The sequence below is a fragment of the Salvelinus sp. IW2-2015 genome, unplaced genomic scaffold (genome assembly GCF_002910315.2).
Source record: "Salvelinus sp. IW2-2015 unplaced genomic scaffold, ASM291031v2 Un_scaffold2156, whole genome shotgun sequence".
Taxonomy (NCBI): Eukaryota; Metazoa; Chordata; class Actinopteri; order Salmoniformes; family Salmonidae; genus Salvelinus; species Salvelinus sp. IW2-2015.
In genome coordinates this window covers 101,270-117,330 of record NW_019943488.1, presented here as the reverse complement: position 1 = coordinate 117,330, position 16,061 = coordinate 101,270, and the positions used below count along the sequence as shown (strand labels likewise).

General features: G+C 43.7%; 1 protein-coding gene across 2 annotated transcripts in view; it reads right to left on the bottom strand.

Annotated features, from left to right (window-relative positions):
* Positions 1–10,862: 10,862 nt before the first annotated feature.
* LOC112073123 (follistatin-A) overlaps positions 10,863–16,061 on the bottom strand; it is a 20,089-nt gene continuing 14,890 nt past the window's right edge. The window contains exon 6 of one of the 2 annotated variants that reach the window (XM_024140474.2): positions 10,863–11,145. In XM_024140474.2, coding sequence (XP_023996242.1) covers positions 11,039–11,145 — 107 coding nt within the window. In that variant the 3' untranslated portion in view covers positions 10,863–11,038. Of the gene's footprint in view, positions 11,478–16,061 lie in introns of both variants that reach the window. The other variant, XM_024140475.2, reaches the window with a different exon arrangement.

Here is a 16,061-nt window from a genome sequence, read left to right as displayed (position 1 = left end):
TATCCACAGAGGACCAGCGTGGTGTTATGGTCGTTGTTGCATGGTTTCTTATCCAGAGGACCAGCGTGGTGTTATGGTCGTTGTTGCATGGCTTCTTATCCAGAGGACCAGTGTGGTGTTATGGGTCGTTGTTGCATGGCTTCTTATCCACAGAGGACCAGTGTGGTGTTATGGTCGTTGTTGCATGGCTTCTTTCCAGAGGACAGTGTGGTGTTATGGTGTTGTTTGCATGGCTTCTTTATCCAGAGGACCAGTGGGTCTTGCATTTTTTTTTTTTATAACAAAGCAATAACACACCTGATTCAACCAAGCATGTATTTCTTGAAGTTTATTGTTAGCTGATTAGTTGAATCAGGTGTGTACTGGTTGGCAAGAACAAAACTCTAAGTCCACATTGATCTCTTTGGATACTATTGGACTAGTGGATACCCTGTTATAAATGCTATTTTCATGATGAATAGTAATGATCAGTTGATTTAAATTTAATTTAAATAACTTTATGGGATTGAGGGGAGATTCATATAATGTAATTTTACATAACAAATATCAGTTTAAGTTTTAAACATTTGGAAATTCATTGAAATAGATTACTTAAAAAATTGTCTTATTTGGAAAACCCATGGGTTTAACGTGTACATTAGACCCAGTCTGGACTTTTCACATATTTAATCAAATATTTGTTTGTTTAAAAAAAAAKCATAAGTCACGAAACTTCTCGAGAGATTAATCTTTAATTTTATCTCCACTTCTCTTACAGAATTTAGTGCCGTCCTGTACCTTCACCTCTGGATTACTGACCTCTGCCTGACCTGACCCTGAGCCTGCCTGCCGTCCTGTACCTTGGCCTCCATTCTGGATTATCGACCCCTGCCTGCCCTGACCTGTCGGTTGCCTGCCCCCGTTGTTACAATTAACATTGTCACTTCACACTGCACTTGGGTCTTACCTTGGTACCTGATACTAATGTTAGCTAGCTAACAATGAACCTAGTTTGTTAGCTTTAGCGACCTACAGATTCATACTACAGCTAGGACAATCAGTTTGTATTGGTAGTAGTATGAGCTGGGATTATGCCAGTTCATTGTTTACCTAGCTACCTAGCTATGTGTCTAAACCTGGCAGCATCCCTATGTCCAAACAAAAGACTGCACTACGGACGGATTATTACATGACCCATCAAATTAGCCAGGTGTGTCTGGGGGGTGGTTTTAGCATTTTCTTCACATGACCCATCAATTTAGCCAGGTGTGTCGGGTAAACATACCATCTACTAATGATAAAATATTTATAAAATATTGGAATCTGGACACTTTCTGTTTTTGATATTGCAAGTAACCACTTTACTGTACCGTTTACACCTTCTGTATCCTGTGCATGTGACAAATAAACTTTGATTGTATTGATATAGTGTGTGTTTACCACATGGCCTCACGTGCGAATCCTTAAAGAGATGGGTGGGGCTAAAGCTTAAGAGGGTGTGAACGATGCTGAATGGGTGTAAACAAAGAAGAGCTTTCCAGTAGGTGTACCAAAACATTCAAGGACCATTTTCTTAAAAATTGGGTTACTTTCCCATTCTTTCTCAACTGCAGTCCAGTCTCTACTTTTATCCAACGTAAAAAACACAATTTAATATACATAAGACCGAATCGGTCACATAAGTGGTAGTGGCCTGAGGGCACACACCTAATGTGTTGTGAAATCTGTTGTGAATGTTTTGTAATGTTTAAAAAAATTGTATAACTGCCTTGGCAGCAGATAATGGGAATCAATAATAAATACAAATATAAATACAAACCCGATCGATCATCTCTGGACAGACCTGAAAATAGCTGAGAACCAACGACACTCACCATTCAACCTGACAGAGCTTGAAAGGATCTGTAGAGAAGAATGGGAGGAACTCCCGAAATACAGGTGTGCCAAGTTTGTAATGTCATACCCCAGAAGACTCGAGGCTGTAATCACTGCCAAAGGTGCTTCAACAAAGTACTGATAAAGGGTCTGAATAATTCTACATTTTTACGTTTTACGTCATTATGGGGTATTGAAAAAGTATTTGATCCATTTTAGAACAAGGCTGTAACGTAACAAAATGTGGAAAAGGTCAAGGGGTCTGAATACTTTCCGAATGCACAGTCTATTAGATATGTAGTATAGATTATATATGTAGTATATATTAGATATATAGTATATATATATATATATAGTATATATTCGATATGTAGTATATATTTTGTATTATTTTACTACAACCGCCAACCACAGGAGGTTTCAAGAGCTCTCAAAGAGTGCAGACTGCCTGCTGCCTGCTGCTATTACACCTTTATGTCAACAAGGAACACAGACTGAGACCAAGGTCTCTTTTACAGCTGGGCCCTGCGTATACATGTTTACACATACAGTTTAGGTACAATGATTCAAAAAACTACACAAGACAAACAAAACGATCACAGATAACACAAACAAAATACAGCAACAGATTACATTTACACATAGGCTAATCATCAGATGGTGGGGTGGGGGGGTAGGGGGCCCATGTGGGTAACTGGGGGGTCCTGCCGTGATTGGGTAACGGATTAATAAAAAATCTAAATAACGGTATTTATATATATTTTATATCCAACCACAGGAGCCCCCTACCTCCCCACCCCACCAGCCCCCTCTCAAAGTTCATAATACACCAGAGAGCAAAATGTATCCACAGAGGATCAATAGTTTAAAAAAGAATAATAACTGTGGATTACATTTCATTACAAGCGCATAAAAGTAATTGCCAAAATTAAGGAAATAGCAACATAGAAATATTAAAGTGTGTTGGACCACCACGAGCTGCCAGAACAGCTTCAATGTACCTTGGCATAGATTCTACTAGTGGACCTAAACCATGTCAGGAAAATGCACCCCACACCATAACATTAACTTTGTATTCCTAATTTACTCAAGCGTTTCCTTTATTTTGGTAGTTACCGGTTGCCTGCTTGTCAGGAAGGCTGCAGTTTTGGGCAGCAGGCCTATCAAATATACAGCTGGTTGTGGCCATAGACATATAATCCATAGAAGGGTTATGGAACCTCTAGCCCTTGACTGTTAAACTCATGGGTACACTGGCAATGGAMGCCAGTCCTGACTTGAATGGGAACTTCCCATCTATCGATTATATTTCTATGTTTGGTTACGGTTGTCTGTTTGTCTTTTGCAAATTTCAAAATACAATCACGAGACAAAACGTACAATTTGGAAAGCAAATGCCTACAACTGAAAAGAGAAGACTAATCTGTAGATTTTTTAAAAAATGACACTGTGCCCATGATTTCCTAACACCGACATACACTACCATTCAAAAGGTTGGACACACCCACTCATTCAAGGGTTTTTCTTTATTTTTACTATTTTCTACATTGTAGAATAATAGCAAAGACATCAAAACTATGGAATAACACATATGGAGTCATGTAGTAACCAAAAAAGTGTCAAACAAATCTAAATGTATTTTATATTCTTCAAAGTAGCATATTTTATATTTGAGATTCTTTAAAGTTGCCACCCTTTGCCTTGATGACAGCTTTGCACACTCTTGGCATTCTCTCGACCTGCTTCATGAGGTAGTCACCTGAAACACATTTCAATTAACAGGTGTGCCTTCTTAAAAGTGAATTTTGTGGAATTTCTTTCCTTCTTGAGACAATCAGTTGTGTTGTGACAAGGTAAGGGGGTATACAGAAGATAGCCCTATTTGGTAAAAGACCAAGTCCATATTATGGCAAGACCAGCTCAAATAAGCAAAGAGAAACGACAGTCCATCATTACTTTAAGATATGAAGATCAGTCAATAGGGAACATTTCAAGAACTCTGAAAGTTTCTTCAAGTGCAGTCGCAAAAACCATCAAGCGCTATGATGAAACTGGCTCTCATGAGGACCCCCACAGGAAAGGAAGACTCAGAGTTACCTGTGCTGCAGAGGATAAGTTAGTGTTACCAGCCTCGTAAATTGTAGCCTAAATAAATGCTTCACAGAGTTCAAGTAACAGACACATGTCAACATCAACTGTTCAGAGGAGACTGTGTGAATCAGGCTTCGTGGTCAAATTGCTGCAAAGAAACCACTACTCAAGGACACCAATAATAAGAAGAGACTTGCTTGGGCCAAGAAACACGAGTAATGGACATCAGACCAGTGGAAATGTGTCTTTTGGTCTGGAGTCCAAATCTGAGATTTTTGGTTCCAATCGCTGAGTCTTTGTGAGACATGTTGAGGGTGAACGAATGATCTCTGCATGTGTATTTCCTGACAGAGCTTTGCATGTGTGGGGTGCTTTGCATGTGGGGGTGCTTTGCTGGTGACACTGTCTGTGATTTATTTAGAAATCAAGGCATTAACCAGCATGACTACCACAGTATTCTGCATGTCACGATCATGTGGAAGAGATTCGGACCAAAACGCAGCATGAGGAAAATAAGCCATCTTCTTTTTATTATTGAAGAAGGCAAAACGAAACACTTACAAACTACCAAAACAACAAACGATCGTGAAGCTAAATAACGTAGTGCACACACACAGGCTACAAACGTTCTACATAGACATACCTCAAAACAGTCCTGTGTGGTCCAAACACTGACACAGGAAACAAACACCCACAAAAGCCTACTGCCTATGGCTACCTTAAATATGGCTCCCAATCAGAGACAAATGAATGACAGCTGTCTCTGATTGAGACCCAATCCAGGCAGCCATAGACATAACTAGACAACCTAACAAACACTATCCCATACACATACAACACCCATAGACTAACCAAACACACACAACATACAATGCCCACCCCAACTCACGCCCTGACCAACTAAACATAATCAAAATAACATAAAAATAGGTAGGAAGTGGACAAAACCCCCCTCAAGGTGCGTACTCCGAACGCACACCAAAGTCTAGGGGAGGGTCTGGTGGGCATCTGTCCACGGTGGTGGCTCCGGCTCTGGACGCTGTCCCCACACCACCATAGTCATTCCCGCTTCCGTATCCACCCAATGACCCTCCAACTAACTGAAGGGGCAGCATCGGGATAAGGGGCAGCACCGGGATGAGGGACGGCAGCTCCGGGCTGAGGGACGGCAGCTCCGGGCTGAGAGACGGCAGCTCCGGGCCTGAGGACGGCAGCTCCGGGTGAGGGACGGCAGCTCCGGGCTGAGGGACGGCAGCTCCGGACTGGCTGGCGGATCCTGGCTGGCTGGCGGATCCTGGCTGGCTGACGGTCTTGGCTGGTCATGGCTGGCTGACGGCTCTGGCTGGTCATGGCTGCTGACGGCTCTGGCTGGTCATGGCTGGCGGAAGCTCTGCTGTCATGGCTGGCGGAAGGCTCTGGCTGGTCATGGCTGGCGGAAGGCTCTGGTGATCCGGTCTGGCGGAAGGCTCTGGCTGATCCGGTCTGGCGGAAGGCTCTGGCTGATCGGTCTGGCGGAAGGCTCTGGCTGATCCGGTTGGCGGAAGGTCTGGCTGATCCGGTCTGGCGGAAGGCTCTGGCTGATCCGGTCTGGCGGAAGGTCTGGCTGATCGGTCTGGCGGAAGGCTCTGGCTGATCCGGTCTGGCTGGACGGCTAGCGGCTCTGTCTGGCTGACGGCTCTCTGCGGCTCCTGTCTGGCTGACGGCTCTAGCGGCTCCTGTCTGGCGGACGCTCTAGCGGCTCCTGTTGGCGGACGGCTCTGTAGGCTCATGGCAGACGGGCGGCTTTGGCTCATGGCAGACGGGCGGCTTTGCAGGCTCATGGCAGACGGACAGTTCAGACGGCGTTGGGCAGACGGGCAGTTCAGGCGCGCCTGGGCAGACGGGCAGTTCAGGCGCGCTGGGCAAGACGGGCAGTTCAGGCGCCCTGGGCAGATGGGCAGTTCAGCGCCGGTGGCAGACGGGCAGTTCAGCGCGCTGGGCAGTTCAGGCGCGCTGGGCAGACGGCAGACTCTGGCCGGCTGAGACGCACTGTAGGCCTGGTGCGTGGTACCGGAACTGGAGGTACCGGGCTAAGGACACGCACCTTCAGGCTAGTGCGGGGAACAACAACAGGGCACACTGGACTCTCGTGGCGCACTCTAGGCCTGGTGCGTGGTACCGGAACTGGAGGTACCGGCTGAGGGCACGCACCTTAGGCGAGTGCGGGGAGAAGGAACAGTGGCGCACAGGGCTCTGGAGACGCACAGGAGGCTTGGTGCGTGGTGCCGGAACTGGAGGCACTGGGCTGGAGACACGCACCATAGGGAGAGTGCGTGGAGGAGGATCAGGGCTCTGGAGATGCACTGGAAGCCTGGTGCGTGGTGTAGGCACTGGTGGTACTGAGCTGGGGTGGGAAGGTGGCGCCGGATATACCGGACCGTGAAGGAGGACACGTGCTCTTGAGCCACGAGCCTCCCAACCTTACCAGGTTGAATGGTCCCCGTAGCCCTGCCAGTGCGGCGAGGTGGAATAGCCCGACTGGGCTATGCAGGCGAACCGGGGACACACCTGTAAGGCTGGTGCCATGTACGCCGGCCCGAGGAGACGTACTGGAGACAGATACGTTGGGCCGGCTTCATGGCACTCGGCTCGATGCCCAACCTAGCCTCCCAGTGCGGCAAGGTGGAATAGCCGCACTGGGCTAAGCATGCGTACTGGGACACCGTGCGCTTTACGCATAACCGGTGTCTGACCAGTACGACGCCCTCTCACTCCACGGCAAGCCCGGGGAGTTGGCTCAGGTATCCAACCGGCTTCGCCACACTCCCCTTTAGCCCCCCCAAGAAATTTTTGGGTGTTACTCACGGGCTTCACAGCACTTCTGCCTTGCCTTTGCTCATAAAACCGCCTCTCCGCTTTCGCTGCCTCCAGCTCCGCTTTGGGACGGCGATATTCCCTGGCTGAGTCCAGGGTCCTTTGCCGTCCAGGATCTCCTCCCATGTCCATGAGTCCTGTTTACTTTGCCGCTGTTGTTGGTTCCGATCATGCTGCTTGATCCTGTTGTGGTGGGGAATTCTGTCACGATCGTGGAAGAGATTCGACCAAAACGCAGCATGAGGAAAATAAGCCATCTTCTTTTTATTATTGAAGAAGGCAAAACGAAACAAAACACTTACAAACTACCAAAACAACAAACGATCATGAGCTAAATAACGTAGTGCACACACACGGCTACAAACGTTCTACATAGACATACCTCAAAACAGTCCTGTGTGGTCCAAACACTGACAACAGGAAACAAACACCCACAAAAGCTACTGCCTATGGCTACCTTAAATATGCTCCCAATCAGAGACAAATGAATGACAGCTGTCTCTGATTGAGACCAATCCAGGCAGCCATAGACATAACTAGACAACCTAACAACACTATCCATACACAATACAACACATAGACTAACCAACACACACAACATACAATGCCACCCCAACTCACGCCCTGACCAACTAAACATAATCAAAATAACATAAAAATAGGTCAGGAACGTGCACTCACATCGCAGCGATACGCCATCCCGTCTGGTGTGGGCTTAGTGGGACTATCATTTGTTTTTCACAGACAAGTGACCGAAACACACCTCCAGGCTGTGTAAGGCTATTTTACCAAGAAGGAGAGTGATGGAGTGCTGCATCAGATGACTGGCCTCCACAATCCCCGACCTCAACCAAATTGAGATGGTATGGAATGAGTCGGAGCGCAGAGTGAAGGAAAAGCAGCCAACATGCTCAGTATATGTGGAAGATCTTTCAAGACTGTTGGAAAAACATTCCAGTTGAAGCTGGTTGAGAATATGCAAGAGTGTGCAAAGCTGTCATCAAGGCAAAGGGTGGCTGTTTGAATAATAATTGTTACACACTTTTTTGGTTACTACATGATTCCATGTGATATTTCATAGTTTTGATTACTTCATGATTATTCTACTATATAGAAAATAATAAAAAACAATGAAAAACCCTGAATGATTAGCTGTTCTAAAACTTTTGACCGGTAGTGTACATCAAGTCCTCTACACGTTATACTTACTCCTTATGAAAAGGGAGTCTCAGAGTGCTTTTCCAGGATCAGGTCCCCCCTATCCATGTAGGCATATTCATTATGATCTAAAAGCAAAACAGATCCTATATCAAGATTAGCACTCCTATCTGAGATGCTTAATGAATATGGGCCCCCGATATTAGACGACGAAGAAGAAGAAGAAGAAGGAGGAAGACTGGAAACTTATTAAATAGTACGCCAAAACACCAGTCTCAACGTCAACATTGAAGAGGCGACTGCGGAATGCTGGCCTTCTAGGCAGAGTTGCAAAGGAAATGCCATATCTCAGACTGGCCAATAAAAAGAAAACATTAAGATGGGCAAAATAACACAGACACTGGACAGAAGACTCTGCCTAGAAGGCCAGCATCCCGGAGTCGCCTCTTCACTGTTGACGTTGAGACTGGTGTTTTGCGGGTGATATTTTAATGAAAGCTCGTTGAGCTGCAGGGTCTTTTCTCGAAGGAAAACTTTGTGAGGCGTCTGTTTCTCAAACTAGACACTCTAATGTACTTGTCCTCTTGCTCAGTTGTGCACCGGGGCCTCCCACTCCTCTTTCTATTCTGGTTAGCGCCAATTTGCGCTGTTCTGTGAAGGGAGTAGTACACAGCGTTGAACGAGATCTTTAGTTTCTTGGCAATTTCTCGCATGGAATAGTCTTCATTTCTCAGAACAAGAATAGACTGATGAGTTTTAGAAGAAAGGTCTTTGTTTCCTGCCATTTTCAGCCTGTAATCAAACCCACAAATGCTGATACTCCAGATACTCAACTAGTCTAAAGAAGGCCAGTTTTATTGCTTCTTTAATTAGAACAACAGTTCTCAGCTATGCTAGCATAATTGAAAAAGGATTTTCTAATGATCAATTACCCTTTTAAAATGCTAAACTTGCATTAGCTAACACAACGTGCCATTGGAACACAGGAGTGATGGTTGCTGATAATTGGCCTCTGTACGCCTATGTAGATATTCCACAAAAAATCTGCTCTTTCCAGCTACAATAGTCATTTACAACATTAACAATGTCCTACACTGTATTTCTGATCAATTTGATGTTATTTTAATGGACAATTTTTTCAAATTTTCTTTCAAAAACAAGGACATTTCTAAGTGACCCCAAACTTTTGAACAGTTGTGTGAACATCTAATATGATGAATGATTTGGTAAAAGACGTAGTGGTTTTGGTATCATTGGTTGTAAAATATCTAATGATTGTCATCACAAAACCCCTTGATTTAGACTCCAGTGATCAGTAAACACAAACATATGGGAACATTATATTTTATTGTTTCACTCTTTCATATCTGTACAAATACCATCACACTTTGTATGTACATATGACATTTACATAAAAAAAAATACTATATATACTTCTAATTGTGTTTCTCTTGTGATATTTGAAAATAAAAAAATGCATTCTGAAAACAACAACAACAGTGTTGACAGTGGGGAAAAAAAAGCAAAGCGATATGTTTGATATGAGTATATAAGTACGCCTCTGTAGCGTCCTAGTCAGGTGATCTCTGCAAGAGCAATATGGAACAAAACATTGGCAGCACACAAAATTTGTTCACGGCACATTTTCTGACAAAAAATCAAGTGTTGTCCCCCCAAAAAAAWATATATATATTTTCTAACATGTCAAATCTAAAATACTGCTACCGGGTGACGTCTGGTTTAGACAAAACATCTCCATTGGGAAACAAATTGTAGAGGAGTAGCCTAACATCCAGGACTCACGCTGGACTAATGTCCCCATATCCTGTGGTGCCAGGTGGTTTCTGCTCATGTATTTGTCACGCCAAACAAGAGCTTGACAATGATGGAGTCAAAGATCTGGGACCGAGGGGGGGGGGGGGCTACTAGCTATAACCACTTTACACAACACACAAAGCACCGTTACACTGCAGAACCATTGACAAGAATCCCTTTGGCCAGTTATAATGAGGTGTAAACAGGAAGCAGACACATTTCTGTATATAAACGATTGACAGATAAGATAGATAACCCCATAAATAAACACATAGTAAAGTTAAACATGCGTTAATGTGTGAATGACAAACATCTGCGATAACATCTAGTGGTAACATGAGCAGGTTTTTTTATTATTTTTTACAGCTCGGGGAAGAACGATGCCATTTACAGAAAGACGATGGATTACTTTACTTAATAAATAACACTGCTTCTCTTTGGACAAATATATTTCTTCATAATAATAAAAAAATAATGAAAACTATTAAAAAAAACTTGATAAAAACGGGTGGTAACAATAACATGGTAGATAGTAAGTACAGTACAAACTGTATAAATTATAAAAACACAAACCAAATGTATAAATAAAACATCTAGAACTGAACTAAGTGTATACCATTTGTCTCTTTAAAAAATATATATATAAATATAATATATATATATATATTATATATATATAATATATATATATAAAATATATAAGCATACACATATGGACTGTACAGTATGAACATGGTTCCAGGCCCAAGGACTGTCTCTCTAGTGCAGACCAGGCAGGCAGATAGATAGACAGTCTATCCAACCAATAAGGAGGGGAGGAAGATAGACTATCCACCAATGAGGAGGACAGGTGGATATGATAGACAGCCTATCCATCCAATAAGGAGGACAGGTGGATATGATAGACAGCCTATCCATCCAATAAGGAGGACATGTGGATATGATAGACAGCCTATCCATCCAATAAGGAGGACAGGTGGATATGATAGACAGCCTATCCATCCAATAAGGGGGACAGGTGGATATGATAGACAGCCTATCCATCCAATAAGGNCAGCCTATCCATCCAATAAGGGGGACAGGTGGATATGATAGACAGCCTATCCATCCAATAAGGGGGACAGGTGGATATGATAGACAGCCTATCCACCAATGAGGAGGACAGGTGGATATGATAGACAGCCTATCCATCCAATAAGGAGGACAGGTGGATATGACAGACAGCCTATCCATCCAATAAGGAGGACAGGTGGATATGATAGACAGCCTATCCATCCAATAAGGAGGACAGGTGGATATAAATCGTGTAGTCCTGATCTTCCTGCTCCTCCTCCTCCTCCTCCTCCTCCTCTTCCTCCGGGGCTTCTGTAATGGCTAGATGGGAGAATATATGGTAGCTGTTGTATAAATATGGACCACAACAGCAATGTAGCAGTAGAGTATTTCCTGAACGTTCTCAAAAGCCCCATATTCCTCCACGAAGCCCCAGTATAGCCATGTGGTGCTGTTATGTTTCAGGGCAGAGAGGGGACTTGGCACTGAGTCATCCATCCCATAATGATGAAACATGGTTTACATAATCTAGGTCTAGAAAGTCAGGGCCATAACAGCAGAGCAGCGGGTGACGCAGGATGGGGATGGGGGAGGGGGGGGGGCAGGGCGATCTGAGGGTTGAATGGTTCAGGTCTTTTTTTGGCAGCAGAATCCTGAAAGCAGACAGTCAGACAGCTGGTTTTGTTCTCATTGTTCTTTATGTCTCCGTTTGGTCTCAGACACAGTACAGTTGCTGCCATTGTGTCGCAGCTGTTTGACCTACGACCTCTACCAAGCAGGTCACGAGCCAGGCCAACCAATCACACAGCTTTGAGGTATTTTCTACAGAATAGTTATTTTTGGGGGAGGGGGGGGGGGGGGATTGGAAAATAAAAGCAACACAGGCAAGAGCGACAGACAGTAGTCCCTCATCATCCAATCCAAATGGATCTGCGTGTTTGATAGGCAACAACACATTCATACAATTAGCACACAGAGAAGTCAATGCATATAGATAGTATAATTTAATTGACTAGTGGCAGACAGAGAGAGAGGAGAGACTGAGGGGATGGTTGAGAAGTTATTCTTCAATCCCGTTTCATTCCTTTCAATTCAGGAAGAACACTGACATTCCAATTTCCAATTCACTTCAATGCTTTTTTCAATGAACAACATTTTGGAAGTTGAATTTAGTTCATTTTGTTATTGACTGGAATTCTAATGGATTTGACCCCAACCATGGCTTCTTCTGTTTACTGACGACAAATTGTAAAGTGCATCTTTCTCTGCCCATGAGTGATATGACTTTGGTCCTTTGTGGAGTCGTACTCACACATACTTTAAGTTACGTTTACATTTAGGTAGTCGGTCAGACATATATAGTGTATAGGAGGATATCAGATTTATGCATCATGATGAAAATTAAATGAAATCATCGTTGAAACTAGTGGTTGGCATGTAATCATATCCTTTTCTTGAAGGTTTTTTAATATGGAGGTAGCCTCAGTTTAGTGAGTACTTTATTTAAGGAGGAATGGCTCAAAGTCCGGTGGAAATAGGTAGTCTACATGTTAAGGTTCACCTTAATAATCTTAGCTATAAATGGCACAACGTCGCAATCACCTTATGCACATATATGCATGTATGTAACTGTTTTATTCTGACTCTATATTACATGTTAGAGGGTGTGTGTTTTCATTCTGACTTATATTACATGTTAACAGAGGGTGTGTGTTTTCATTCTGATCTATATTCATGTTAGCAGAGTGGTGTGTGTTTTCATTCTGACTCTATATTAACTGTTACAGAGGGTGTGTGTTTTCATTCTGACTCTATATTACATGTTAACAGAGGGTGTGTGTTTTCATTCTGACTCTATATTATGTTAACAGAGGTGTGTGTTTTCATTTCTGACTCTATATTACATGTTAACAGAGGGTGTGTGTTTTCATTCTGACTCTATATACATGTTAAGAAGTGGTGTGTGTTTTCATTCTGACTCTATATTACATGTTAGCAGGTGGTGTGTGTTTTCATTCTGACTCTATATTACTGTTAGCAGAGGGTGTGTGTTTCATTCTGACTCTATATTACATGTTAGCAGAGTGGTGTGTGTTTTTCATTGACTCTATATTACATGTTAGCAGAGTGGTGTGTGCATACAGTGCTTTTGAATTACTGATTGATTACAGCCAACAACAAAATATTATATATATATGTAATATGATTATTATAAATATAATTAGCAATGTGACCATGGAATTTACAAGCTGTAAGATATTACCATTATGTGGCTGTCTAGTAAAAAAATTAAAATAAAAACTATAATAAAACTGCATCAAAATTAAGTAACTGTCAGTGTTTAAATATTTCTCGAAATACGACCTATAATTATATTACATATGAGTGAAGTCATTTTACTTCCAAAAAAGTTTGATTATGTTAAAAAGTAGCTGTTCTGTTTTGGAATGTTGTGGGCGTGTACTGGTCATATAAAAATATTTATGCGAGTAGACAGCTGATTGGAGCTCATCTCCTCAGGAGTATGACATCACACTCTGTGAGGAATAGTAAGCAATTTTAAAACAGTCAGTTTGAGACAAGTTTTAGGTGCCATTTTTTGAAGTGTTTTACCTCAAATTTATGCGTTGGGAAATAAGCGTGTAGGATGAGTCATATTTTGGTATGAGTTAACAGAATATGAATTTTAAAGTGAGATTTTCCTGGACAGGCAACCTGCTAGAGTACAGCGAATCACTATGGGATCCCATGCCACTAACTAATCTAGACTTTAAATACAATGATTGTTTTAATTGCAAAAGTTAGTCTCCATAAATGCTTGTTAGTGTAATGACGTCAGCATATAATCTCAACAACTTCCAAGAAATAGTTTTCTTTTGAACTATCTTTACCTATTGATAGATTTTGTTTATTACTTTTTTGTTTATTTTTTATTTTTGGGGGGGGCAAAAAGAAATGCTGAAAGTTAAAGAAGCCAGCAACACGACGAAATCATGCAAGTTTCTCTTCAAGTCCTTTCAGATGTGTAAACTGAGCTGTGCCGAGTGGGTGGGCAAGGAGGTGGGGGTTGCAGGGGAGGGGCTCAAGAAGAGTCAGGGGTGATTGGAGTCTAGAGGGATTGGGTCAGCAAGGATTGTGTCAGAGTAAGAGTTGGTGTCAGGGTAGGATGGTGTCAGGGGGATTGTGTCAGCAAGGATTTGTGTCGACGGGTTGAGATTGGTGTCAGGAGAGGATTGGTGTCGAGTCTGAGGTGTGTGCTCAGGAAAGACTTGGTGTAGGATGGTTGGTGTCAGGGAGGATTGGTGTCAGCAAGGATTCGTGTCAGAGGAGCTTGGTGTAGGGAGGGTTTGTGTCAGGAGGATTGTGTCAGCAAGGATTTGTTGTAGGGAGACTTGGTGTCAGGAGGGATTGGTGTCAGGCGGATGGATTGGTGTCGCAAGGATTGTGTCAGAGAAGATTGGTGTCAGGATAGGATTGGTGTCAGCGAGGATTGGTGTCAGAGAAGACTTGGTGTCAGGATAGGATTGGTGTCAAGGGGGGATTGGTGTCAGAGGATTCGTGTGTCAGAGAAGACTTGGTGTCAGGATACGGATTGGTGTCAAGTTGGGGGATTGGTGTAGTGAGGATTGGTGTCGAGAAGATTTGTGTCGGATGGGATTGGTGTACGGTTGGGATTGGTGTCAGGGTGGGATTGGTGTCAGGGAGGGATTGGTGTCAGCAAGAGTTAGTGTTTAGTTGGGATTGGTTTCAGGGTGGGATTGGTGTCAGGAGGGATTGTGTCAGGAGGGGATTGGTGTCAGAGAGGGATTGGTGTCGAGAGGGGGAGGTATTTCGTCAGGGAATTGGTGTCAGGAGAGGATTGGTGTGGGATTGCGGTGATTGGTGTCAAGGGGATTGGTGGTAGGAGGGGATTGGTGTAGAGGAGGGGGAGGGATTGAATGTAGGTTTGATTTGGTGTCAGGGAGGGATTGTTTGTTTGGGAATAACATAGAATTGTCTCTCTCAGTGGGGATTACTTACAGTTGCAAGATCTGAATGCTTAACCTCCAGGAGCGTTCCAGTGAGCAGGCAGTCTGCTTCATAGCACACTCTGAGGGTAGGTGTGTTGTCGCTGCGCACAGCCGTCGTCATACATCTGCGTCATTCCGGTCCCGGACACGCTCTACAGAGCAGCAGGGCCTCGGTCATCCTGGACATCCAATAACACTTCTTCCCGGGGACTGGATGTCTGGACGACTTGGCCTCTGGAGCCAGAGGAGAGAGGAGGAGAAGAAGGACAGAACTGTCATACGGAGCCTCGTTGGTGCTGCTTGAACATACATGAAACGGAGTGGTTAATGAGTCATGTCTATGTTTCAAGTAAGCGTGTAGTAGGGAGGGAAAAGCTTCCTGGGAAAGCTTCCAGCTGTGGTGTGGGATGATGTTGCCATACTAAACAGCAGCTACAAAAGTAGTGCAGCCTTGTATCTGACAATGGACCTCTCCAAAGTAAATAAAGATTCTCTGCTCTGAGAATCAATTTGTGGAATGTTTGGAAGAGAGAAGTAGCTATGTGAGGTAAGCTACTCAATTCAGACAATATTGTTTAAATCACTTGGTATTTGTCAAGTTACAATGCGTATAAGAAGACATTTGACGACACCACAACTTTACCTCTAGATCCTGTGGAAACACTTGAAAACAGAGCAATCAGAACAACATATTGGGTAAATATCAGGATTGGGCTGCCTCTGTAAGTTGTGTGAGCGGTTGGGAAGGCTTATAAGCCATACGGTTAATGTCAAGTGTCTAAGGGGATCAGTGTCTATAGGGGTAGTTTAGGGTGTGTCTCTAGGGTAGAAATCTCTGGACAAGTGTCTGGGGGTAGTTCTAGGGGGTTTTAGGGGAGTGTCTGGGGACAGTGTTAGGGGAATTTAGTTTAGGGGACGTGTCTAAGGGTCAGTGTCTATTAGGGTAGTGTCGTATGAGGGTAGTGTACTTCGAGGTTATAGGGTAGCATCTCTGGGACATTGTCTAGGGGGAGGTAGTGTTTCTAGGGGGTGTTAGGTGTCTTTAGGGGACAGTTGTCTAGGGGACGTGGTCGTAGGGGAAGTGGTCTTAGGGAAGTGTCTATAGGGTGTGAAGGTGGAATGTTATAGGGTAGTGTTGAGGGTAGAATTCTGGGCACAGTGTATCTAGGGGTGTAGTTCGGGGAAGTGTCTAGGGGCAGTGTCTAGGGGGTAGTGTCTAGGGGACAA